The sequence below is a fragment of the Moschus berezovskii genome, chromosome 8 (assembly GCF_049115385.1).
Source record: "Moschus berezovskii isolate FMDL1 chromosome 8, NW_MosBer_1.0, whole genome shotgun sequence".
Lineage (NCBI taxonomy): Eukaryota > Metazoa > Chordata > Mammalia > Artiodactyla > Moschidae > Moschus > Moschus berezovskii.
The window spans coordinates 60,044,088-60,071,579 of record NC_142467.1 but is presented as its reverse complement, the minus strand read 5'-3'; the positions used below and the strand labels follow the sequence as shown (position 1 = coordinate 60,071,579).

Here is a 27,492-nt window from a genome sequence, read left to right as displayed (position 1 = left end):
AACTGGTTGATACAGTTTTTACATTACTAGAAGGAAAGTTGTTTCACTCTGAATATTCTGAACCCTTACTCTAAACTAATAAGACAGATAAGATATTTACAAACATGAGATTTACTATAAAAGTAAGGCAAAAGGCATATATATGTATAATATATATAGCATGAATTAATTTCTTACCCTTTGGAGCCGCATGATGTCGCTGTCTACCATGAATACACTAGCTGTTAATCAAGTCCATTCCTCCCATTATTGCATCCTTCCAAGAGTGCTGAATGATGGCAGTCGCAGAAGAATTGAATTAACAGACTCGGGATCATACAATATTTCATCTTAATGCCTAGACAAGATTTCCTGATGGAAATAAACCAGCAAGTGTTTGAAATGGTTATTACACCTGAAGGTCGACTGAGATCCCGGTGTTTGCTGCTCTCGCTTCTGCTTCTTGCAGCCTGGGAAGCAGGGAGCGGTCAGGTCCACTACTCGGTCCCGGAGGAGGCCAAACACGGCACCTTCGTGGGCCACATCGCCCAGGACCTGGGACTGGAGCTGGCGGAATTGGTGCCCCGCCTGTTTCGGGTGGCATCCAAAGGCCGCGGGGACCTTCTGGAGGTAAATCTGCAGAATGGCATTTTGTTTGTGAATTCTCGGATCGACCGGGAGGAGCTGTGCGGGCGGAGCGCGGAGTGCAGCATCCACCTGGAGGTGATCGTGGACCGGCCGCTGCAGGTGTTCCATGTGGAGGTGGAGGTGAAGGACATTAACGACAACCCGCCTGTGTTCCCGGTGAAGGAACAAAGAGTGTTGATTTACGAATCTAGGCTGCCAGACTCTTTGTTTCCACTAGAGGGCGCATCGGATCCAGATGTGGGTTCAAATTCTATCTTAACCTACAGACTCACTTCCAACGAAAATTTCGCGCTGGATGTGAAAACAAACAGTGATGACAGTACACAAATTGGGCTCGTGTTAAGGAAGTCCTTGGACAGAGAGGAAGTGCCCGAACATAACTTACTCCTCATGGCCACTGACCAAGGCAAACCTGAGCTCACTGGCACTGTTCAGCTGCTGATCACCGTACTGGATGTGAATGACAATGCTCCCAGTTTTGAACAATCTGAATATGAAGTAAAAATATTTGAAAACTCAGATAACGGAACAATAGTTATCCGAGTGAATGCTTCTGATATGGATGAAGGAGCAAATGGGGAGATATCATATTCTTTTAATAGTCTTGTTCCAGCCACTGTTAGTAACCAGTTTAGAATAGATACGAATACTGGAGAAATAGTTATTCAAGGGAACTTAGATTTTGAAAATATGAATTTATACAAAATCCGTATTGAAGCGACGGACAAAGGCCACCCTCCCATGGCTGGTCATTGCACCGTTTTGGTGAAAGTCTTGGATAAAAATGATAATGTCCCTCAGATTGCTTTGACTTCTTTATCCTTGCCCGTCCGAGAGGATGCTCAATTCGGTACTGTCATAGCCCTAATTAGCGTGTCCGATCTCGACTCAGGTCCCAATGGGCAGGTGACCTGCTCTCTGAGGCCCGATGTTCCCTTCAAACTAGTGTCCACCTTCAAGAATTACTATTCCCTAGTGCTGGACAGCACCTTGGACCGAGAAAACGTGGCAAACTATGAAGTGGTTGTGATTGCAAGCGACGGGGGCTCGCCTTCGCTGTCGGCCACAGCCAGTGTGTCCGTGGAGGTGGCCGACGTGAACGACAACGCGCCCGCGTTCGCGCAGCACGAGTACACGGTGTTCGTGAAGGAGAACAACCCGCCCGGCTGCCACATCTTCACCGTGTCGGCGCGGGACGCGGACGCGCAGGAGAACGCGCTGGTGTCCTACTCGCTGGTGGAGCGGCGGGTGGGCGAGCGCGCGCTGTCGAGCTACGTGTCGGTGCACGCGGAGAGCGGCAAGGTGTACGCGCTGCAGCCGCTGGACCACGAGGAGCTGGAGCTGCTGCAGTTCCAGGTGAGCGCGCGCGACGCGGGCGTGCCGCCCCTGGGCAGCAACGTGACGCTGCAGGTGTTCGTGCTGGACGAGAACGACAACGCGCCTGCGCTGCTGCCGCCCGGGCCGGGCGGAGGACCGAGCGCGGTGAGCCAGGTGGTGTCGAGGTCCGTGGGCGCGGGCCACGTGGTGGCGAAGGTGCGCGCGGTGGACGCGGACTCGGGCTACAACGCGTGGCTGTCGTACGAGCTGCAGCCGGCGGCGGGCGGCGCGCGCAGCCCGTTCCGCGTGGGGCTGTACACCGGCGAGATCAGCACGACGCGCGCCCTGGACGAGGCGGACGCGCCGCGCCAGCGCCTGCTGGTGCTGGTGAAGGACCACGGCGAGCCGGCGCTGACGGCCACGGCCACCGTGCTGCTGTCGCTGGAGGACAGCGGCCAGGCGCCCAAGGCCTCTTCGCGGGCGTTGTCTGGTGCAGCTGGCGCAGAGACGGCGTTCGTGGATGTGAACGTGTACCTGATCATCGCCATCTGCGCGGTGTCCAGCCTGTTGGTGCTCACGCTGCTGCTGTACACGGCGCTGCGGTGCTCGGCGCCGCCCAGCGAGGGCGCGTGCGGGCCGGTGAAGCCCAGGCTGGTGTGCTCCAGCGCGGTGGGGAGCTGGTCTTACTCGCAGCAGAAGCAGCAGAGGGTGTGCTCCGGCGAGGGGCCACCAAAGACCGACCTCATTGCCTTCAGTCCCAGTCTACCAGCCTGTCCAGTAGTGGCGGATATGGGCGAGCATCAGGATTTAAAGGATGATGGTCTTTCCAAAGTAAGTCTGAGTTTTCATAATTACTAGTTGATTTTTAAAAATGTTTTCATTATTTTCCTTGGGTTTATGTTTAAATTTTCCTATTTCAACAAATTGAGTAATTTTGCATTATACTCATCTTTTATTCTTCGTTAATTATTATAATCTCTTTGGCTTTTTAAACTTGAGTAGAATGGAATCAGACATTATTAAAACATCATTCTACATGTCAAGATTTTTGTCTCAAAATTCAAAATTTCCTTAGATAACCATTTGTGATACATTTAAAAATGCATTGGTAGTATTTTTCCTTATTCATTTTTTAGACTTTGAATACTTTGCATTTGAACTTCAGGAGAGTTATTTCACACTCATTTTAATTGATATATTATTTCAACATCACTTTATTATAGTTTTATCCTTCAGCTTCCTTTTTCCTTCCTTTCCTTCTTCTCTCTCTCTCTTTTCTTTGTTGCTTCTGCTTAGCCAACACTTTTGATTATCCACTTTGTTTAATGACTGTCATCATATCTTAAATCTATATTCCTTTTGGGGCCTGGTGATTCCAAGAGTCCAAGAGTCTGTAGTGCTCATTTACTGTTGGCCTTTTAAACTATTTAGAGATAAAGTACATAATAATAGTTGTCCTGATTACTAATATTCTTCTTTTAAAAAAATTTATTTATTTATTGCTTTGCTGGATCTTCATTACTGTGTGAGTTTTCTCTAGTTTTTGGGAGCAAGGGCTACTCTCTAGCTGTGGAGCATGGGCTTCTCATTGTAAAGGCTTCTCTTGTTGCAGATCACAGGTTCTAGAGCTGGTGGGCTCAGTATTTGCAGCTCCTGGATTCTAGTGCACAGGCTCAATAGTTGTGGTTCATGGGCTTAGTTGCTCTGGACATGTGGGATCTTCCTGGATCAGGGATTGAACCCATGTCTCCTGCATTAGCAGGCAGATTCTTTCTTTACCTCTGAGCCTCCAGTGAGGCCCAGAATACTTCTGATTGTGATGAAAAAATGAATGGGGAAATTTCACACTCTTTCAACTATCATGTAACACCCATGTTATTGTTCAGCTTATCAGGGATCCAAATATTTGACAGTAATTCAATAGAATGTGGACTTTGACCAAGTAAATTCATGTAAAATGTGCGTTGAGTTCTCAGACACTGAAAACCCCTTATTTATGTTTGACTTTTATTTGGTGGGCTCCTTTTCATGGAGAGTTTATTTCTTCTAATTTAATGCTTTCATTATTCATTCTGTATTATGATTTAAAGTATTCACCATTTCTCTACATGCAAGAAACTGATAGTATTGTTAATTTTTGTAAGTTTTGAAAATGATGCTATGCCAAGAATCATTGAGTTAACAAGACCCAGCCCCTGTCTTCAAGAAGTTGGTAGAAAAATAAAGATATCTGTCATACATAAATATGATCATCTTAGAAGGCTGAATATTATAACAGGGACAAGAAATGTAAATCACTGTGAGTGAATTGAATAGAAATAACTGCCTATTTTCCTTTTTGAAAAAGCTCTTCAAGAGGTATGATATTTTTAGCAATTTGTAAATGGAAAAGTTTCCTTTGAGAGAATACTGAGTATAATAGGTATTCTTGGGAACAGAGGAACTTAAAGAAATGAGTACATGTATATGTATGTTTGTTGCTCAGTTGTGTCCGACTCTTTGTGACCCCACGTACTGTAGCCCACCAGGCTTCTCTGTCCATGGAATTCTCCAGGCAAGAATACTGGCGTGAATTGCCATTCCCTTCTCCAGAGGAACTTCCCAACACAGGAATTGAACCCTGGTCTCCTGCATGGCAGGCAGATTCTTTACCGTTTGAGCTACAGTTCAGTTCAGTTCAGTTCAGTCGCTCAGTCGTGTCCGACTCTCCGCTACCCCATGAATCACAGCACGCCAGGCCTCCCTGTCCATCACCAACTCCCGGAGTTAACTCATGTCCACAGAGTCGGTGATGCCATCCAGCCATCTCATTCTCAGTCGTCCCCTTCTCCTCCCGCCCCCAACCTTTCCCAGCATCAGAGTCTTTTCCAGTGAGTCAACTCGTCGCATGAGGTGGCCAAAGTATTGCAGTTTCAGCTTTAGCATCAGTCCTCCCAGTGAACACCCAGGATTGATCTCCTTTAGAATGAACTGGTTGGATCTCCTTGCAGTCCAAGGGACTCTCAAGAGTCTTCTCCAGCACCACAGTTCAAAAGCATCAATTCTTCGGCAATCAGCTTTCTTCACAGTCCAACTCTCATATCCATACATGACCATGGGAAAAAACGTAGCCTTGACTAGATGCACCTTGGTTGGCAAAGTAATGTCTCTGCTTTTTAATATACTATCAAGGTTGGTCATAACTTTCCTTCCAAGGAGTAAGCGTCTTTTAATTTCATGGCTGCAATCAGCATCTCCAGTGATTTTGGAGCCCAAAAATAAAGTCTGACACTGTTTCCACTGTTTTTCCATCTATTTCCCATGAATGATGGGACCAGATGCCATGATCTTTGTTTTCTGAATGTTGAGCTTCAAGCCAACCTTTTCACTCTCCTCTTTCACTTTCATCAAGAGGCTTTTGAGTTCCTCTTCACTTTCTGCCATAGGGAAGTCTAAATGAGTACATACAAACTTCCAAATGTGCCTGGACACAGAGAATAGTCTGCTTTGGTTAAAACATATGGTTCCCATAGGAAAGAGTATGAGATAAAACAGAAAAAGTAATGTGAAAAAAAATTTCTTCGGTAATTTGAATACTTCAATAAGAAAACTTGACTCACCTGTTGTTATTTGAAAGCTATCAAAAATGTGAATCAATAGGATTAAAAGGTATTTTTCACTAAGATGACTGTCAGGATTAAGAGAAAGATATAAAGAAGTTGTGACAAGATGACACAACAAGAAGCTATTGCAGTAATTCAGGACAGCAGCAATATTTAAAACCCATTTAGGCACATGTAAAACTTGGAAAGCATTAGAATACAGATGTTAATTATTTTGCTTGCATTGGGAACATGGGGGTGAAATATTAAAAAAAAACCCCACCTCACTCTGTTAAGTAGAAGTAAAAAGAATAAACCACCCCAAGCTTGGTTAAAGTCTGCTTTCTTAAGAAAAGAATGTGGATCATTTCCTTCTATTTGTTGCTTCCCCAAACAAACAACCTTTCTAAGTTTTTCTTCCATTAGATTCTTGAGATGCTGGGTCCCTAGACAGACCAGGAATTTTCTTAAAATAAATATAAGAAAATTGAATTTTCTGAACTGTGAACTAAGGATTTTAAAATTTAGTATTGCTAACATAATTCAATTTGTCACTAATATTTTTATCCTAATTTTAAACGTTTTGTAAAGAACATATTGTCAAGGTGTGAGGAAGCCACAATTATGGTCATATTAAATATTAGGCACATAAATCTCCTAATAAAGCCTTAAGCAAGCATGAGAAATATGGTCCTACACTTTAAGATAAATAAAGAAAAATTCAGAGGTTGAAATAAAACCTCGTGTCCTAATAATACAAAGCTGATGTTTTAATTCGTACTTACTGTTTGGGCCACATGATGTCGCTCTTTACTGTGAAATTCTCTCAATTCAAGACAGAATTAAGTCACATTGGAAAGAGTCTCCACTCTTTCCATTCGGAGGTAGAACAATGGCGAACACATCATGAAAATAAAGAGGGGATAAGAAGATTCCTCTAAATTTTGGAACAAGATACACTGATTGGAAGAAAATCCCAATAATTTGAGATGTACTCAAATCTAGGCGATTTGGGGAACCGGCAGCTATTGCTATTATTTATAATTCTCTCGATCTGGAAGACAGCAAGTGGCCAGGTCCGCTACTCTGTCTTGGAAGAGGCCAGACACGGCACCTTCGTGGGCCGAATCGCCCAGGACCTGGGACTGGAGCTGGAGGAGCTGGTGCCGCGCCTGTTTCGGGTGGCGTCCAAAGACCTCGGGGACCTTCTGGAGGTAAATCTGCAGAATGGCATATTGTTTGTGAATTCTCGGATCGACCGGGAGGAGCTGTGCGGGCGAAGCGCGGAGTGCAGCATCCACCTGGAGGTGATCCTGGATCGGCCGCTGCAGGTGTTCCATGTGGAGGTGGAGGTGAAGGACATTAACGACAATCCTCCTGTGTTCCAGGGGACACAAAAGAATCTGTTTATCGCTGAATCCAGGCCGCTTGATTCTCGGTTTCCACTAGAGGGCGCCTCCGACGCAGATATCGGGGAGAACGCTCTGTTGACTTACAGGCTGAGCTCCAGTGAGTATTTCTCTCTGGACGTACCAACCACCGACCAACAGGTAAAACCTCTCAGTCTTGTATTACGCAAACCTTTAGACAGGGAAGAATCTCCGGAACTCCATTTAGTGCTCACGGCCACTGACAGAGGCAAACCTGAGCTGACTGGCACCGTTCAGTTACTCATCAACGTGCTAGACGCCAATGACAACGCTCCAGTTTTTGACAGAACACTCTATGCTGTGCAATTAGCAGAAAACGTCCCTAATGGAACGCTGGTAATTAAACTTAACGCCTCAGATTTAGACGAAGGCTTGAATGCGGATATTATTTACTCATTCTCTAGTGACTCTTCTCCTGATATAAAATTTAAATTCTACATAAACCCTGTAAGTGGGGAAATTACAGTTACAGGACACATCGATTTTGAAGAAAGAAAAACCTACAAAATACGAGTAGAGGCGACTGATAAAGGCTACCTACCACTGACTGGTCACTGTACAGTTCTTGTGGAAGTTTTGGACGCTAATGACAATCCTCCAGTGTTGACTGTCACTTCCCTGTCCCTTCCTATCTCAGAGAATGCTCAGCCAGGCAGAGTCATCACCTTGATTAACGTGTCTGACCGAGATACTGGAGCAAATGGACAGGTGACCTGTTCTCTGACGCCTCACGTCCCCTTCAAGCTAGTGTCCACCTTCAAAAATTACTATTCGCTGGTCCTGGATAGTGCCTTGGATCGTGAGAGCGTGGCGAACTATGAGGTGGTGGTGACCGCGAGGGACGGGGGCTCGCCTCCGCTGTCAGCCACCGCCAGCGTGTCCGTGGAGGTGGCCGACGTGAACGACAACGCGCCCGCGTTCGCGCAGCACGAGTACACGGTGTTCGTGAAGGAGAACAACCCGCCCGGCTGCCACATCTTCACCGTGTCGGCGCGGGACGCGGACGCGCAGGAGAACGCGCTGGTGTCCTACTCGCTGGTGGAGCGGCGGGTGGGCGAGCGCGCGCTGTCGAGCTACGTGTCGGTGCACGCGGAGAGCGGCAAGGTGTACGCGCTGCAGCCGCTGGACCACGAGGAGCTGGAGCTGCTGCAGTTCCAGGTGAGCGCGCGCGACGCGGGCGTGCCGCCCCTGGGCAGCAACGTGACGCTGCAGGTGTTCGTGCTGGACGAGAACGACAACGCGCCTGCGCTGCTGCCGCCCGGGCCGGGCGGAGGACCGAGCGCGGTGAGCCAGGTGGTGTCGAGGTCCGTGGGCGCGGGCCACGTGGTGGCGAAGGTGCGCGCGGTGGACGCGGACTCGGGCTACAACGCGTGGCTGTCGTACGAGCTGCAGCCGGCGGCGGGCGGCGCGCGCAGCCCGTTCCGCGTGGGGCTGTACACCGGCGAGATCAGCACGACGCGCGCCCTGGACGAGGCGGACGCGCCGCGCCAGCGCCTGCTGGTGCTGGTGAAGGACCACGGCGAGCCGGCGCTGACGGCCACGGCCACCGTGCTGCTGTCGCTGGAGGACAGCGGCCAGGCGCCCAAGGCCTCTTCGCGGGCGTTGTCTGGTGCAGCTGGCGCAGAGACGGCGTTCGTGGATGTGAACGTGTACCTGATCATCGCCATCTGCGCGGTGTCCAGCCTGTTGGTGCTCACGCTGCTGCTGTACACGGCGCTGCGGTGCTCGGCGCCGCCCAGCGAGGGCGCGTGCGGGCCGGTGAAGCCCAGGCTGGTGTGCTCCAGCGCGGTGGAGAACTGGTCTTTCTCTCGGGAGAGGCGGCAGAGGGTGTGCTCTGGGGAGGGGCCGCCCAAGACCGACCTCATGGCCTTCAGCCCCAGCCTGCCTCCGTTCCCTGTTGCTGAAGCCATAGGCAAACAAGAAGACTTAAATGTTGATCATTGCACGGAAGTAAGTCTATTTTTATTTATATTATAATTATTTACAACGCAATTTCATAATTACTTTAAAACTGTTTTATATGTTTTCTTTTTTAAATGTATTGCAAATTTCACAGTTCTATATTCAAACATTATTGTGTTTTATCCACAATTAATCGTTAGTTTCCTCAGATTTATTGAGAAATAGTTGTTGTATAACATTCCCCATAAGGTGTAAAAGATGATAATTTTATATACGTGTATATAGTGAATTTAGTTGCAATTTCTCAGTGCTATCAGACATTATTAACTATTTCCCCAAGTTAGATTTCTGGTCAAATTAAATTTTTCCTTGAATGAATTTCTTAATGTGTATGATTTTATCCTTTGTAATACCTCACTTTATGAACACTAAGAACATCCAGTGTATATGTATTCCTCCACATAACATTTATTTTTCATGATTACATATTGTGTCTACTTTTTAACCTTCACATGGTATGTTTTTATAATATTGAAGTATTGTTTGGTGATTAGTTTTAATTTACTCACTTAAGATCAGAGTCCATACATTTCATTTTCTTCTCTTTCTTACTGTTGGTATATAGATATACAGATATATCTACAACTTTATATGTACTGTTTTCAACCTGGGTCTCCCATATTTGGAGTTATTCTTTACTGTCCAAGTTATTCTTTACTGAGCAACCAGGGAAGCCTGTATTTATATAGAGTTTCTCTATTGGTATATTAAGCAGTTTAGTTATGATGTTGTTTTCCAGTTGCTAAGTCATGTGCAACTCTGCAACCTCATGAATTGCAACACACCAGGCTTCCCTGTCCTTCATTATCTCTGGGAGTTTGCTCTAACTCATGTCCATTGAGTCAGTGATGCTATCCAACCCTCTCATACTTCGTTGTCCCTTTCTCCTCTTGCCCTAAATCTTTCCCAGCATCAGAGTCTTTTCTAATGAGTCAGCTCTTTGGCTCTTTGCGTGAAGTGCCCAAATATTGGAGCTTCAACATCAGTCCTTCCAATGAATATTCAGAGTTTATTTCTTTTAGGATTGACTGTTTTGATCACCTTGCTGTCTAAGGGATTCTCAAGAGTCTTCTGTAGCAGCATAATTCGTAAGCATCAATTCTTTCACATTCAGCCTTCTTCATGGTCCAACTCTCACATGCCTACATGACTACTGAGAAAACCATAGCTTTGATTATCTGGACCTTTGTTGGCAAAGTCAACAAAGGTGCTTTTTAATACACTGTCTAGCTTGTCCTTTCAAGGAGCTAGCGTCTTTTAGTTTAATGGCTGCAGTCACCATCAATGGTGATTTTGGAGCCCAAGAAAATAAAATCCGTCACTATTTCCACATGGCTATTTGCCATGAAGTGATAGAACAGGATGCCATGATCTTAGTTTTTTGAATGTTGAGTTTTAAGCCAGCCTTTTCACTCTCCACTTTCACCCTCATCAAGAGGTTCTTTAGTTCCTCTTTGCTTTCTGTCATTAGAGTAGCGTCGTCTGCATACCTGAGTTTAGTTATAAAGAATAATAATTTCTTCTCAAAATTTCAATGTTTTCATCCTATATTTATTATAGACCAGAAATTATAAAAATAGGTAATAAAAACAGGAATAATAAAAATAGGAACTATCAGGTTATTCCTTGGAGGTCCAGTGTTCAGAACTCAGTGCTTTCACTACTGGAGACCCAAGTCTGTCTATCCCTAATAGTGGGATAAGATTCTGCAAACTACTCAGCCAAACAAAGAAAAAAAAACCCTAAGAGAAAATACACAAAAAACTCACAATGCAATATCCTCTTAATACAATATCAAATAGATCATTTTACTATTTCAAGATATATACTTTATTATCAGATAACTTTTGTCATGTCAATCATTTAATGTGTTTTGAGGATGTAAGTATAGTAAATAATTGGTTTTAGACTGATAAAAATCTACTTAACTCTAGTTATTAATATTGAATAAAATACCATCAGCCCTTTGTAGATGAGTTGGAGTAGTGTGGGAAATATTTTGCATTGATTTTTATTTTATATTTGACTTAGAAAAATATTTTGAATAGAAGAAGTATGTATTAATGCCATTCTTGGTGACCAACTGATAAATTTATAAATTTTCATTACATAGAATATGCAGATGTTGCTGCTGCTAAGTCACTTCAGTCGTGTCCGACTCTGTGTGACCCCATAGACGGAAGCCCACCAGGCTCTCCCCACCCTGTGATTCTCTGGGCAAGAACACTGGAGTGGGTTGCCATTTCCTTCTCCAGATGTTAGGACCCATTAATTCAAGTAAAGATTTTTAGTGTTATAGAGGAAAATTTTGAAAGCCCAAGAAAGTTTATTAGTTTGCCATTTCATGTTTTCATTATTTTGCTTCTTCTTGTCTTTTTAAAATATTTTTTCTTATAACTCTTTTACCTGCCTTGATGTTAATCAGACAGCCATAGATTTTGAGCATCTTCCTTTGGAGAAAATGGTGGAATTTAATGGAATAGAATGAAGGGTTTCTGGTATTCTCAGTTCTTATAATTTGTTATTAACATATTTCTTCATCTTATTATCAGTTAGCAATATAATATATATTATATTATATAATAATATATATGTTATATTATATATTATTATATATAATATAATAATCAGCAATATAATAATTTGTGATCTATGCTATTTCCTTTTATCAATTGTAAGTAATCTGAAATCAGTGTTATCTTGCAGTTTATTTTATATTTCTTACAATGCCATCACTGCCTATATTTGGTTATTAAAAGTACATGACATAAAAGGAATAATTTTAGTCTTCAACTTAAATGACTGTGTATTGTTATATATGCTTATTTTTATTGTACTGCTTGAATCAAATATGAAGTTTTAACTCTTAGATTTCCTATTCCATGCTTATTTGATTCTCAGGTATAACTTTAATCACTCAATTCTCCTCCTGTTTATTTTTTTTAAATCCCTTAATTAGAAAAAAAGACTGTTTCCACCACCTACCATTTACTTAACAGCCCTCATAATTTCAATCATTTTAGTTCTGTGTTCCTTCAACTCTCTAATTGGTATTTGAATTTCAACTTGGAAGTATGCCTGCTACAAAGAGGGAGTCAAAATCTACATCTGTATTTTAATACTTTTCACTATTTTATCAATGCAAAGCTTTTAGCTATTAAATATTTCTTAAACTGAAAGGCACCAGAGCTCAGTTATTAAATACTGTGAACCCTGAAGCATCCTGTATCAAAATTTCATCTCTATGAATTTTTCTTCATATAATGTTTGTTAAAGCATCTGTTATTTCAATTCCTTGGCTTCACATCCTATGAATGATGAATGAGTTCAATTGCACAGAATTTTTGTATCAAATAAGTAAATATGTATAAAATTGTTTATAAAACTATGGCAAGTACTATGTGCATAAGAAAATTTAATTACTATTATTCAAAAGAGTATAAGGAGTTCATATTTGGAAATGGAAAAACTAAAATATTTGGAAGTTATTATGACCTTCCATATTACTCTTATGCAAAAATCATCTTTTGTGAAGTTATTTTCAGATTAACCTAGAATGTCTCAATGCTTTGAATTCTTTGGGGTAGAATAAAAAATTCATCTAAAAGTCAGTTGTTACAGGTTTTGGAAAGTCCAATTAGCACTCTGGGTATAAAAAATCTTTTTGGATCTAGAAAGTTATTTAGATAAAGCCTCCTTAGGGAAAGTCTAGACTATCTTATGTGGACAGTGATGTATTTTTCCATGCTTATAAGTTGCTTCAAATCAGAAGGCTGAGAACATGTTTGAAATTTTTGTTCTTTTCCATTAGTAGTGTTTCCTTTTCCTTAAAAAGAAATACACAATATGTCTTACTGACAATTTAAAAATTAGTAGTACTTACTTCCTACTAAGAAAGTAAGCCATATATATATAGAGTGCTATGGAATAACTTTAAAAATATAGCCATTTATCTTCATTAAACATTAATAGATCTTTAGAAGATTCCAAGACCATGTCAGCATGCCAGAAACCACTGAATTATGAAAACCCAGCCTCTGACTTTGAAAAACTTGAGGTAAAAAACACATGAGTCATACAAGTTAAAAGAAGATATTAAAACAGGTATAAAAGTGGGCGGAGAAGGCAATGGCAAGCCACTCCAGTACTATTGCCTGGAAAATCCCATGGATGGAGGAGCCTGGTAGGCTGCAGTCCGTGGGGTCGCTAAGGGTCAGACACAACTGAGCGACTTCACTTTCACTTTTCACTTTCACACATTGGAGAAGGAAATGGCAACCCACTCCAGTGTTCTTGCCTGGAGAATCCCAGGGACGGGGGAGCCTGGTGGGCTTCCGTCTATGGGGTCACACAGAGTCGGACGCGACTGAAGTGACTTAGCAGCAGTAGCAGCATAAAAGTGGGGCTGCAGTTGAAAGACAATCATTCCTTGTTTTTATTTTTAAAGGAACACTTGGAAGGGTCACGGTGTTTTCAAATGAGTAAATTTCCCCTGAACACTTCTGTGAAGGAGAAAATTAAGCAAACTTGAAGACACCCACAGGCCTCAATTGACTGGAAACATGGAATAATCCATTTTGATGAAAACATATGGTTCACATAAAATAAAGAAGAAAAAGTGATATGAAAATATCTCTTAATTTTGAGTACTAGATTAAGTCACTTTGAGTAGTAGATTAAGAAATTTGGATTCTTCAGAAGTTAGTTGGGAGCTAGCAAAAGATTTTAAGCAAAGAAGTCAACATTGTATTTCAAAAGTTTGGATAGAAGAAAATCTAGGAAGCTACTGCAGTAATCAAGGATAACAGCATTAGGTAAAGATGTTTCTTAGGTTGCTGTAGGAATATGAAAGAAAAGATGACACATAGAAGCATCAGGGGCACCATAAACTGATAATTTTCCCTCTACCAATTAAATTTTTTAAAAATTTTATATTCGAGTATAGTTGACTTATGCCTTTACTCTTGAGAAGCACTGAAATCTAGATGTGAGTAATCTATTTGCTGTTTGAAATGAGAGTAGAATTCACAAGTGGACTTTCCTTTTTAAGTAAATACTTAGAAGGAAGAATCCCAAGCATAGCTTCAAAACCGGAAACTGGCCTAAGTACCAAAGATGAACAATAATGAAATTAAAATATATTATGAAAATACAGAATATAAACTACGTTGGTGATTTTTTAAAAAGATATTCATAAATATTAAGGCTTGGAAAAATTGAACTATATAGATATAGGTACATAACACATTTCTGGAAACAAGATATATAATTTCTAATAAAAATATAGAATAGTATCTTGATACACAATATAGTAAAGGAAATTCTGTTCTTATTTTACATGCATTCAATTCATAAAATTACTTAAGAAAATACCCAGTTAATTTCTCAATTTCCTAAATTATTTTTTCAGACATAAGAGAGTTTCTTTCTCAACCATAGACCCCGGAAATAGTCACCAAAATCTTATAGCCAAAACTCTAAATCTATAAATCTGGAAGATCCTGAATTACAGGATGAAAGAATCTTCCACTTTAAAATTCCTGGTTGTTTATCTGATCATTTTTATTGTTACTTCATTTCTGTGATTATTTTAAAATTGTGTGGAATGTTTTATCAGGTGACAAAAGTTCACAATTTTGGTTTATACTAAACTTTTAGAGGTACTTAGTTTGATAGAATGCCTCCAACAAGACACAGTGTTCTCTATTTCATTAAGGATTAAGAAAAAATTCAGAGAAGGAAGAAAAATTTCTCAGGATAAGGTAAAATGTTCAGCCATGGAGTCTGTACTTACTTTTTGGGCCACGTGATGTCACTCTCCGCCGAGAAATTCTCTGATTCAAGGCGGCAGCCATCTTTGAGGCTTAGGAAAGATGCTCGAGTCTTTCATAGGTTCCTAGTGCAGAACAATGACCAACACAGAAGGATGGAACTGGCGGAATCAGTAGATTTCCCTTAATATTGAGAAATTTTTCTCTAAGAAGAAATAAACTCGACTATTTGAAATGCTGTGCACAAGTCAAGGCAACCAAGGGAACCGGAATCTACTACTACTCTTTGTCACCCTCGCAGCCTGGGAGACAGGGAGTGGCCAGGTTCGTTATTCAGTTATGGAGGAGGCCAAACACGGCACCTTCGTGGGCCACATCGCCCAGGACCTAAGGCTAGAGCTGCAAGAGCTGGTGCCCCGCTTGTTCCAGTTGGATTCAAAAGGTCTTGGGGACCTTCTGGAGGTAAATCTGCAGAATGGCATATTGTTTGTCAATTCTCGGATCGACCGGGAGGAGCTGTGCGGGCGGAGCGCGGAGTGCAGCATCCACCTGGAGGTGATCGTGGATCGGCCGCTGCAGGTGTTCCATGTGGAGGTGGAGGTGAAGGACATTAACGACAATCCTCCTGTGTTCCAGGGGACACAAAAGAATCTGTTTATCGCTGAATCCAGGCCGCTTGACTCTCGCATTCCACTAGAGGGCGCCGCCGACGCAGATATCGGGGAGAACTCTCTGTTGACTTACAGGCTGAGCTCCAGTGAGTATTTCTCTCTCGACGTACCAACCACCGACCAACAGGTAAAACCTCTCAGTCTTGTATTACGCAAACCTTTAGACAGGGAAGAATCTCCGGAACTTCATTTAGTGCTCACGGCCACTGACAGAGGCAAACCTGAGCTGACTGGCACCGTTCAGTTACTCATCAACGTGCTAGACGCCAATGACAACGCTCCAGTTTTTGACAGAACACTCTATGCTGTGCAATTAGCAGAAAACGTCCCTAATGGAACGCTGGTAATTAAACTTAACGCCTCAGATTTAGACGAAGGCTTGAATGCGGATATTATTTACTCATTCTCTAGTGACTCTTCTCCTGATATAAAATTTAAATTCTACATAAACCCTGTAAGTGGGGAAATTACAGTTACAGGACACATCGATTTTGAAGAAAGAAAAACCTACAAAATACGAGTAGAGGCGACTGATAAAGGCTATCCATCTCTGACTGGTCACTGTACAGTTCTTGTGGAAGTTTTGGATGCTAATGACAATGCTCCTAAGTTGACTATCAAAACTCTTTGGCTCCCCGTCAAAGAGGACGCACAGCTGGGGACAATCATCGCCCTAATCAGTGTGATTGACGGAGATGAAGGTGAAAATGGACAGGTGACTTGTTCTCTGACGCCTCACGTCCCCTTCAAGCTAGTGTCCACCTTCAAAAATTACTATTCGCTGGTCCTGGATAGTGCCTTGGATCGTGAGAGCGTAGCGAACTACGAAGTAGTGGTGACTGCGAGGGATGGGGGCTCGCCTCCGCTGTCGGCCACCGCCAGCGTGTCCGTGGAGGTGGCCGACGTGAACGACAACGCGCCCGCGTTCGCGCAGCACGAGTACACGGTGTTCGTGAAGGAGAACAACCCGCCCGGCTGCCACATCTTCACCGTGTCGGCGCGGGACGCGGACGCGCAGGAGAACGCGCTGGTGTCCTACTCGCTGGTGGAGCGGCGGGTGGGCGAGCGCGCGCTGTCGAGCTACGTGTCGGTGCACGCGGAGAGCGGCAAGGTGTACGCGCTGCAGCCGCTGGACCACGAGGAGCTGGAGCTGCTGCAGTTCCAGGTGAGCGCGCGCGACGCGGGCGTGCCGCCCCTGGGCAGCAACGTGACGCTGCAGGTGTTCGTGCTGGACGAGAACGACAACGCGCCTGCGCTGCTGCCGCCCGGGCCGGGCGGAGGACCGAGCGCGGTGAGCCAGGTGGTGTCGAGGTCCGTGGGCGCGGGCCACGTGGTGGCGAAGGTGCGCGCGGTGGACGCGGACTCGGGCTACAACGCGTGGCTGTCGTACGAGCTGCAGCCGGCGGCGGGCGGCGCGCGCAGCCCGTTCCGCGTGGGGCTGTACACCGGCGAGATCAGCACGACGCGCGCCCTGGACGAGGCGGACGCGCCGCGCCAGCGCCTGCTGGTGCTGGTGAAGGACCACGGCGAGCCGGCGCTGACGGCCACGGCCACCGTGCTGCTGTCGCTGGAGGACAGCGGCCAGGCGCCCAAGGCTTCTTCGCGGGCGTTGTCTGGTGCAGCTGGCGCAGAGACGGCGTTCGTGGATGTGAACGTGTACCTGATCATCGCCATCTGCGCGGTGTCCAGCCTGTTGGTGCTCACGCTGCTGCTGTACACGGCGCTGCGGTGCTCGGCGCCGCCCAGCGAGGGCGCGTGCGGGCCGGTGAAGCCCAGGCTGGTGTGCTCCAGCGCGGTGGGGAGCTGGTCTTACTCTCAGGAGAGGCGGCAGAGGGTGTGCTCTGGGGAGGGGCCGCCCAAGACCGACCTCATGGCCTTCAGCCCCAGCCTACCTCAGTGTCCTGGATCTGTAGCCAACGATCCACAGGCTTCTTTGGACTCCTCTGGTAAGGTGGGTTTTTCCAATATTTTATTTGTTCATTTTTGTATTCCGTCTTGAAAAATATCTTAATTATCTATTAAGGTATATTAGAATGGTTTTCATCCATTTATCCTATTTCTGCCAGGATGTTTAAATTTATTTGCAGAAAGTGAGTACCTTTTTTTTTTTTTTGAGTTCTTTTTTGTACTTCAATAGGGAATTATTATAAACCATGCATTAAACAGATATTTATTGGTACTGAATTCATTTTATTTAGAACCTGTTCTGGGAGTGATATTGAATTCCTGATCCATTGTTGCCACTTTAGCTGAAAACTTTTAGGTGTAAACAAATTTATTCGTTACACTTTTAAGTAAATGGCAACACCATTCTAATCTACGCATGGTACTGTAGTTTTAATTCTTTTGTTTTTAAGCAACACCATAGCAGGTGTGGTGAGTGGGCTTCCTTGGTGGCTCAGAAGGTAAAGCGCCTGTCTGCAATGCTGGAGACCCGGCCCGATCCCTGGGTCGGGAAGATCCCCTGGAGAAGTAAATGGCAATCCACTCTAGTACCCTTGCCTGGAAAATCCCTCGGTCAGGAAAATCCCCTGGAGAAGGAAATGGCAACCCACTCTAGGACTCTTGCCTGGAAAGTCCCATGGACAGAGGAGCCTGGTAGGCTGCAATCCATGGGGTCGCAGAGTCAGACACGACTGGGCAACTTTACTTTTACTTTACTATAGCAGGTATATGAGTAACTGTGACCTTATTAACTTTGTAGTTGTCTGCCTTTTTGGAGACATGATGGTCAGCACTAATTAGCGTCTAACTTCAAGGAGCAACTTCTTCTATACCTAGAAAAGAGATGATTTACTTTAGGAATCTCATTTTGAATATAAGTGTTTCAAATATAACTCATTCCCTCGTTTCAAAAAAAATTTTTTTTTACATTGTCTGACAATGTAGTTCACAAGGAAATGTTGGTTAAGAATCTTTTCTACCACTTAGAAAATTTACTGAAATTCATGTTTTAGCTGATATTGAAAATACTTCCTGAAAAGTACTCTCTTTCCTCAAGAAAACTTTCTCCTTTTAAATTTTTTTCTGTTAGTGATATAATAATGCTCAAGCTTTAAAAATATATCTACATTCTGCACTTTGAATTCTCTTGAAATTAACTGTATTGAACTTAAGCAGTTTACAAGAGGATTTTTCTTCTCTCAATAGTCCGAAAGAAAGAAATCTGTAGATGAGGTTGTACACCTTTAAATTTATTACATGTTAAACTTACATTTCTTGGATTGTGGCTTGTGAGTTTCAAATTGGTGGTTCTCCACACTCTAGTCTTGAACGTTCATTTTTTAAAATTTATATTTTAAAAACTTCCTTTATTCTTGCATTGTATTTTTGTAATGCACCTTGTATTTCTACTCAGGGATTTTATTCTTTATTGTTTCAGGTGTTTTACAAAGTACTTATTAATTAAAAACTCAGCAGAGCAAAATCAGAATGGCTTTGAGAGTAGAGCTACCATATAACCATAAATGTGCTTGTAAAAATCTCTTAAAACATTTCAGTGCTTTTCTTGTTTTCAAAGAACACAGTTGGTATATGCTACAAAGCAATCTACTTTTTTCCATTCTGTTTATTTCAGAACGTGAGTATTTTCTGAACTGTCATGAAACCTGTGTCTATTGGCATAACTCACTTTAAATCTAGACTTATACTTTCAATTATTAGTGTCTGCACTTTTCAGTTTCCATATGCCACCTGTATGTGAGTCCAGGTATTTGATTATGTTATATGAATTGAGGGATACTAGAAATGTCATTTGCTTTCCCCCCAATTCCCACCACTCTTTTAGTATCTGAGACCTAGTATTACTCATTAAGTACTTATTACATCTTCTATAATTATACATTTTATTCTTTATCATTTTTAATTGTATCAGGATAATTAGTAATTTAGTCCCTTATACTAATCTTTATTCTCTCCCAGAACATGGGTTATCATTGTGTGCAAATTTTCAAATCAGTAAACACCTTAGTAATTTATTTTTTGGGTCATCAGGAAGCATGAGTGCAGTGTAATTCAGGGAACTGGGAAGTTCCAAAACAGGGGGAAAGTCCAAAACAGAGAGGTGAGAGCTTGGAAGACACTTCACTGTTTCGCCTGCCTAGTAACTACCCCTCTATTTATCTGTAGATAACATTCTTCACTTTAAGCCAGAATCATGAGACCAACAATGAAGCTCCCCTATGCCAGTCCCTGAATTGTAGTGTCAAGATAGGGCTAACTAAAGTTATGACATTTAGACACTTTTGAGAGTGAAAGGGGCACAATACAGATTTATACAAGAATGCAGACAAACATAGAGGGTATCCAGGCAGACTGGGGTCTGTGGTCAGCCTATCCTCAAAACTGAACATTCTGGTTCCCAGACATCACCTCAAATTTCTGAAGTTAGCAGTAAAATTTGTATTTTAACAAGCATTCCAGGTAACTCTTATCCAACTGAAGTTTTAGATGCAATAGCTCTAATGAGTTGCTTGGGAAAGTAAGTTCTTATTATTTGATAAGATGTAACTTAACTATACTACTTTTTATTCATTATTGGAGATTTATATTGGGACATTTATGCTATTAATTGGTTCAAAAATTCTCATTAACAGCAATAGAATTTACCTTATATCATTATCTTGTGTTGAGATGATTAATCAATGATAAACTTATTTTTAGACTCCAGATAGTATTGACAGCTCACACTGAACCTTGCTATTATGGATGGATAGATGAACTCATTTAAATTTTGATTATGTTTTTTAAGAAAAGTAACTCTTAAAATCAAGATTTGAATAGACTTTGACACATGAATCATTCTAGAGGAATATAGGACCTAAAATCAGAATTTAGCAGCATACAAACATCAGTGAGTTAACTGACCTACATTCCTATAAATTTTCCTATTCACAAATATTCTATTTTCCAGCTCTTAATAACTGTAAGAGTTCAAAATAATTTCTTTCTTTTTTTATTTATTTTAAAAATAAAAACATAATTAAAGAAATTATCCTTTGGATCAGACAAAACTCCTAAGTATTCCTTTTTGGAAAAGGAGAAACTTCAGGTTTTATCATTAGTGTAGTTGTATTTGGAGAAGGCAATGGCAAGCCACTCCAGTACTCTTGCCTAGAAAATCCCATGGATGGAGGAGCCTGGTAGGCTGCAGTCCGTGGGGTCGCTAAGGGTCGGACAGGACTGAGCGACTTCACTTTCACTTTTCACTTTCCACTTTCACACATTGGAGAAGGAAATGGCAACCCACTCCAGTGTTCTTGCCTGGAGAATCCCAGGGACGGGGGAGCCTGGTGGGCTTCCGTCTATGGGGTCACACAGAGTCGGACACGACTGGGGTGACTTAGCAGCAGCAGCAGCAGCAGTAGTTGTATTAATTGAGAGTTTCAGTTACTGAATATTTGATTACAAGAATTTTGAGATAAAATATTTTTACCAGAGATGATGAAAAACTATTGAAACACAAAATTATTAAATAATGCCAAAACTCTATATTTGGGGTATTTGAAAAAACATAAATATGACAAAGATGAAATTAGTTGTCTCTGAAAGTAGAAATCAAAGTATAAAATTATTTTATTTTAAACCATAATTAAGATTTTTTGCTCATGTAAGATGTGTGTAAAAAACTGAAACTTCCCCCTCTATAACTAATTTCTCAATAAAAGCACTTTTCTGTTCCCTTAAAGATAGGAACACTGCTCAGCCTGTGCAGTAGTGATAGTAAAGGCTTTATAGGGTGACACCATTCTATAGGTAACAATTGTTCCCAAAGAGACAATTTTGATCTTGAGCATTACAAAAGCAAAGTGGCTAAAGTGAGCTCTGAGAATAACTGCCATTTATGAAACACTCACTTTCCTTAAAGTACTATCCTAGTCACTTAATATATCATAATTCATGCAACCACCATATTATTATTAATCTTCTATGAATGTTATCAAGGTGGAGACTGAGATGGAGATGTTAGATTATTTTTCCCAAGTCACACAGCTAGTAAGTTGAAGACTAGGAATAAGAAGAGAGGAATTTCTGATGTTGAAGTCTGTGACCTTCTGTATGCATTCTAGTGATGATTGGCATTTAGAAGTTGCAAATATCTCACAGAGAATTGATGATTGAAATTAGTGTCTGAATAAGGTTTATTTAATATCAAAATAATGATGAAGAGAGTGAATTGTGTTAGAAGTTGAAGAGAGTTAAATTCGTTATCCAACAAAATGCTAGTACACTTAGTATTATACAAATATTAAAGTTGTCTTCAAATTTAGCTAATGACAATCATGGTTGGAAGGAATTACTTCTGGGTGCTTTTCCATTCAAGAAAATGCTGCACTGAATATGGACAATGATTATTATATACAAAAGAAACATAATGTGTCTTTGAAAGTTCATAAAGATACAAATTTGTGAAAATAGAATGAAAAGATATGAATGAGTTGTTAAACTCATGGAATTGTACTTACACATTAAGCCACCGGATGTCGCTGTCTTCCACAAAAATGGCTTTACAGAACAGACTCATAATCCAGTTTCTCAAGGACTAGGAAAGAGCTGCATTCGGAGATCTCAGCCATTTCGATAAAATTGAATGTAAGATATGGAATAGGAAAATTCGGAGCGTGCGGGTGTGTTCCAGACGACCCAGTTATTGATTTGTAAAACGGAAGAAGGGTATGATGTTGGTCTATAGACCCAGCGGTCTGAGCACCTGGCGCCTGCTTCTCTCCTTTCTGTTTGTTGCAGCCTGGGACGCTGGGAGCGGCCAGGTCCACTACTCGGTCTCGGAGGAGGCCAAACACGGCACTTTCGTGGGTCGCATCGCTCAGGACCTGGGGCTGGAGCTGGCGGAGCTCGTGCCCCGCCTGTTCCGGATTGCATCCAAAGGCCGCGGGGACTTTCTGGAGGTAAATCTGCAGAATGGCATTTTGTTTGTGAATTCTCGGATCGACCGGGAGGAGCTGTGCGGGCGGAGAGCGGAATGCAGCATCCACCTGGAGGTGATCGTGGACCGGCCGCTGCAGGTATTCCATGTGGAGGTGGAAGTGAAGGACATTAACGACAACCGGCCGGTTTTCTCCACCTCAGAACAAAAGCTCTCAATTCTGGAATCTCAACCGCTTGACTCTCGATTTCCTCTAGAAGGCGCATCTGATGCGGATATTGGAGAGAACGCAATACTTACTTACGGACTCAGTTCAAATGAGTTTTTCAGTCTTGATATTATAAACAAAAAGGACAAAGGCAAATTACCAGTGCTTGTTCTAAGCAAACTGCTGGATCGTGAAGAAAACCCTCAGCTTCGGTTGTTACTGACAGCAACTGATGGAGGCAAACCTGAACTTACCGGATCTGTTACTCTGCTGATCCTGGTGTTAGATGCCAATGACAATGCACCTGTATTTGACCAAACCGTGTACGAAGTTAAGATGTATGAAAATTCAGCGAACCAAACATTAGTCATTTGGCTAAATGCTTCTGATGCAGATGAAGGGATAAACAAGGAAGTAATATATTCATTTAGCTCTTTGGTTCCATCCACCATAAGAAGGAAATTTTTAATTAATGAAAGAACAGGAGAAGTAAGAATCAATGATGCCATTGACTTCGAAGATAGTAACACTTACGAAATTCATGTAGATGTTACAGATAAAGGAAACCTACCCATGGTTGGTCACTGCACCATCCTAGTGGAAATCCTGGATGAAAATGATAATTCACCTGAGGTGGTTGTCACTTCTTTGGCTCTCCCGGTCCGAGAGGATGCTCAGGTAGGTACTGTCATATCCCTGATCAGCGTGTCCGACCGTGACTCTGGCGCCAACGGGCAGGTGACTTGCTCACTAACACCTGAAAGCCCCTTCAAGCTAGTATCCACCTTCAAGAATTACTATTCACTCGTGTTGGACAGAGTACTGGATCGGGAGAGCATGGCAAACTATGAGGTGGTGGTGACAGCGAGAGATGGGGGCTCGCCTTCGCTGTCGGCCACGGTCAGCGTGTCCGTGGAGGTGGCCGACGTGAACGACAACGCGCCCGCGTTCGCGCAGCACGAGTACACGGTGTTCGTGAAGGAGAACAACCCGCCCGGCTGCCACATCTTCACCGTGTCAGCGCGGGACGCGGACGCGCAGGAGAACGCGCTGGTGTCCTACTCGCTGGTGGAGCGGCGGGTGGGCGAGCGCGCGCTGTCGAGCTACGTGTCGGTGCACGCGGAGAGCGGCAAGGTGTACGCGCTGCAGCCGCTGGACCACGAGGAGCTGGAGCTGCTGCAGTTCCAGGTGAGCGCGCGCGACGCGGGCGTGCCGCCCCTGGGCAGCAACGTGACGCTGCAGGTGTTCGTGCTGGACGAGAACGACAATGCGCCTGCGCTGCTGCCGCCCGGGCCGGGCGGAGGACCGAGCGCGGTGAGCCAGGTGGTGTCGAGGTCCGTGGGCGCGGGCCACGTGGTGGCGAAGGTGCGCGCGGTGGACGCGGACTCGGGCTACAACGCGTGGCTGTCGTACGAGCTGCAGCCGGCGGCGGGCGGCGCGCGCAGCCCGTTCCGCGTGGGGCTGTACACCGGCGAGATCAGCACGACGCGCGCCCTGGACGAGGCGGACGCGCCGCGCCAGCGCCTGCTGGTGCTGGTGAAGGACCACGGCGAGCCGGCGCTGACGGCCACGGCCACCGTGCTGCTGTCGCTGGAGGACAGCGGCCAGGCGCCCAAGGCTTCTTCGCGGGCGTTGTCTGGTGCAGCTGGCGCAGAGACGGCGTTCGTGGATGTGAACGTGTACCTGATCATCGCCATCTGCGCGGTGTCCAGCCTGTTGGTGCTCACGCTGCTGCTGTACACGGCGCTGCGGTGCTCGGCGCCGCCCAGCGAGGGCGCGTGCGGGCCGGTGAAGCCCAGGCTGGTGTGCTCCAGCGCGGTGGGGAGCTGGTCTTACTCTCAGGAGAGGCGGCAGAGGGTGTGCTCTGGGGAGGGGCCACCCAAGACCGACCTCATCGCCTTCAGTCCCAGTCTTCCGCCGTGTTCGCAACCAGAGGTGGAAGTGAAAGAACAGTCTATTGGCAGCGACAACTCTATCAAGGTGGGTTATTGCTTTTTATTTTCATGCTTTGCTGAGTGAATATTTTACCCCGTTTTCCCCCTAAATATATTTCTTGCGGTATCTTCATCTTTTGTCTAAAGAACGTTTATTTCTATAAAATATCTCAAACATTTCTTGTAATAAGTTTTGTAATATTGGTTTTTTTTTCTAAAAATTCACTTTATATTTTGTTTACAGTACCCTCTGCATCACCTTTTGATTTATACTTCAAATTTTAGTAAATGCCATGTATAGTGAATTCATTTATATTTTCCAGTACAAATATTTGGTATAGATTGCAGGTTTTGATGTTTTTCCCAAAAACCAGTATCTTTTTATGTTACAAATATTTGTAAGAAAAGTACTTTATTATTAAATCTGACATTTGAAATGACCCTATTGCAGTAACAAAAAGACTGCTATGACCAATTCTCTCAGTGGTAAAAATGTGGGGTTTGCTCCTTAAATAACGTATATGTGTAGTGCAACATAACTTGTAATGCATACTTGAACTTCAGTGTTTACATGTAGACAGGGAGATAGTTCATAAATTTGTCCTAATCAATGGAATTAAGTATTTTGGACTCAAAATATTTTTCATTTTTTACTTTTTTTAAACTGATTTTAAAATTTAATGTGACAATATCTTCCAGTGGCTGTGTTGTTAAGATAAATATATTTTTTATTTTTTAAAATATGTAGTTGTACTGGGTTTTGGTTGTTGTGTAGACTTTCTCTAGTTACGGTGAGTAGGGCTTTCCCTCTAATTGCTGTGCATGGGTTTCTCATTGCAGTGACTTCCCTTTGCAAAGCACAGGCTTTTGGGCTCATGGACTTCAGTAGTTGAAGCATGTGGGCTCAGTAATTGCCACTTCAGGGCTCTGGAGCTTAGTAGTTGTGGTGCATGGGCTTAGTTGCTTGGCAGCATGTGGAATCTTCCCAGACCAGGGATGGAACCCGTATCTTCTATATTAGCAGGCAGATTCATTACCACTGAACCACCAGGGAAACCCAACATAAATATTTTTAACAACTTTGTGGACAGTTTCTTTCATTCAATTCAGAAGGACTGACATTTTAGAATGAAGTCATATAAATTTCCTGAGTCAAGGATTACTCTCACCCTCTTCCCCTGGGAGCCATCCAGCTTGAGGGAGGGATCTTAATTTCTCTAGGAGGGATGGAACAAGAACCTGCTGCAGGGGAAGCACTGAATCCTAACCTTTCCACCACTAGGGAAATCCCCAAAGATTGCTTTTAGCATTCTTGCCAAAAAGTCCATTTGTTTTGAAACTATAACATCTTTTATAACTCTGTTTAACATGCTTTGTATTAGATGGCATTAAAATGAGAAAAATTATTAGTATCCCTGGCTCTCAATGGCTTAGCATTTGTGATAGCCTGTTTCAAGATGAGTGAAGAACCCACAGGTTTATTAATATACTGTAGTAATTCAGCTATATGATATCCTTGGAATGTGGGAGCTTTAAAAGCTATCTTTCATATGTTCTTAATCAATGAAGCAACTCTTTAAGCACAGTGGAACACATCTTCAGCATGGAGTCATTCCCATAGGAACTGGAGTATTTCTATCAGCAAACATGCAGAGGTTTATTTCCTTGTCATATCTCTTTCTGAATTTAGTCACACCTATATGCTAAAAATTTTCCTGCTGTCTTTTAGGGAAATAAGTTGGTCTTGAATTTATTGTTTCCAGAATTAATAAAAAGAAGTAATTAGAATGCAAAATATTTGTCATAGATTTGTAATTATTGACTCACTATTTTATAAAGTGTTCAGAATAAATATTGTAGCTCATAATATATGTAGCTCATAATAATGTAGAAATCTCATGAAATATGAGATTTCTTTGGAAAATCACTTATAATTTTTTTAAGGAGAGAAATGGGATTTTCCAAATGACTGTCCTCTTCCTGGAAAGATTTCAAATATTGGATAGTTGGCTCCTTATCAATCTTGAGAATGATTAAAACATTTTTTCTAAGACAACACTGATAAGGTTTATTGCAATCTATGAATAATTATTATGCAAATTTCATTGTTTAAGAAAATTTTGAGATAAAAGAGGAAAACAAAATTGAGTGATTACATAATATTTAGAATGATCTTTACACCCTAGTCTCCTTAAGCCAATTTTGGAATAAAATGGGTATGAACAAAGTGACAAATACAATTTGGATTTCTGATCAGTATGGTTTTAGGGGGGATTAGAAAGATTATTTTTACAAATAACAGTGGATATAACACAAATTTAAGTTGTCCTTCAGGATGGAAATGATGACATTTGCCCTGGGCAGATTTAGTAATTGGAAAAAAACTTTTAAATGAGACGAAGATAAATACGTTTCATATTTCCAGGAGTCAGTATTTGGTAAATTCATTAACATCAGAGCAAATAAGTTTCTGGACAACTTAGAAGAAGCTTGCATATTAGCATTGATTCAAAACATCATCATGTTGAGAAGGTAACAGAGAGTTGGCATTTTGAGTTATCTTGTACACAACTGGACTAAATGTTTATTTTTTTATTATTTTTAAATTTTTATTTAATAAATGGTACAAAGCACAATGCCAAAAACATTAACAGTTAAAATTTCACCAGATGAAAAATACTATAGAATACACAGTTGTAAAAAGCTACATTAAGTTATTTTACAACTGCCTCAGGCTGCAAAAAGAAAAAAATATGGAACGCTTCATGAATTTGCGTGTCATCCTTGCGCAGGGGCCATGCTAATCTTCTCTGTATCGTTCCAATTTTAGTATATGTGCTGCCGAAGCCAGCACTGGACTAAATGTTTAGAGTAATTTAACACAGTATAAGGTTTAAGCAGCGGAGAAGGCAATGGAAAGCCACTCCAGTACTCTTGCCTAGAAAATCCCATGGATGGAGGAGCCTGGTAGGCTGCAGTCCGTGGGGTCGCTAAGGGTCGGACACGACTGAGAGACTTCACTTTCACTTTCACACATTGGAGAAGGAAATGGCAACCCACTCTAGTGTTCTTGCCTGGAGAATCTCAGGGACGGGGAAACCTGGTGGG

General features: G+C 42.8%; 4 protein-coding genes and 1 non-coding gene across 5 annotated transcripts; 4 read left to right on the top strand and 1 right to left on the bottom strand.

Moving 5' to 3' along the window:
- The first annotated feature begins 354 nt into the window (after positions 1-354).
- On the top strand, positions 355-2,802 carry LOC129558940 (protocadherin alpha-6-like). The gene has a single exon (XM_055430352.2). The coding sequence runs from the start codon at positions 355-357 to the stop codon at positions 2,800-2,802; it is 2,448 nt and encodes an 815-aa protein (XP_055286327.2).
- Positions 2,803-6,514: 3,712 nt separating this feature from the next.
- Positions 6,515-14,333, top strand: LOC129558168 (protocadherin alpha-7-like). The gene is made up of 2 exons (XM_088839298.1): positions 6,515-8,905; positions 14,328-14,333. The coding sequence occupies exons 1-2, from the start codon at positions 6,515-6,517 to the stop codon at positions 14,331-14,333; spliced, it is 2,397 nt and encodes a 798-aa protein (XP_088695424.1).
- Positions 14,334-14,922: 589 nt separating this feature from the next.
- On the top strand, positions 14,923-17,358 carry LOC129558942 (protocadherin alpha-9-like). Its single transcript, XM_088839297.1, has one exon. It carries the CDS (start codon positions 14,923-14,925, stop codon positions 17,356-17,358), a length of 2,436 nt encoding a protein of 811 aa, XP_088695423.1.
- Positions 17,359-22,036: 4,678 nt separating this feature from the next.
- LOC129558167 (protocadherin alpha-10-like) lies at positions 22,037-24,474 on the top strand. Its single transcript, XM_055429032.2, has one exon. It carries the CDS (start codon positions 22,037-22,039, stop codon positions 24,467-24,469), a length of 2,433 nt encoding a protein of 810 aa, XP_055285007.2. The 3' UTR covers positions 24,470-24,474.
- A 2,657-nt stretch (positions 24,475-27,131) lies between these two features.
- Positions 27,132-27,238, bottom strand: LOC129559702 (U6 spliceosomal RNA). The gene has a single exon (XR_008686631.1). It is a non-coding gene; the product is annotated as a U6 spliceosomal RNA (small nuclear RNA).
- Positions 27,239-27,492: the final 254 nt, after the last annotated feature.

Excerpts from the sequence above, each read along its gene's own strand:
- LOC129558942 (XM_088839297.1), top strand. The coding sequence starts at position 14,923 with ATGCTGTGCACAAGTCAAGGCAACCAAGGGAACCGGAATCTACTACTA.
- LOC129558167 (XM_055429032.2), top strand. The coding sequence starts at position 22,037 with ATGTTGGTCTATAGACCCAGCGGTCTGAGCACCTGGCGCCTGCTTCTC.
- LOC129558940 (XM_055430352.2), top strand. The coding sequence starts at position 355 with ATGGAAATAAACCAGCAAGTGTTTGAAATGGTTATTACACCTGAAGGT.
- LOC129558168 (XM_088839298.1), top strand. The coding sequence starts at position 6,515 with ATGTACTCAAATCTAGGCGATTTGGGGAACCGGCAGCTATTGCTATTA.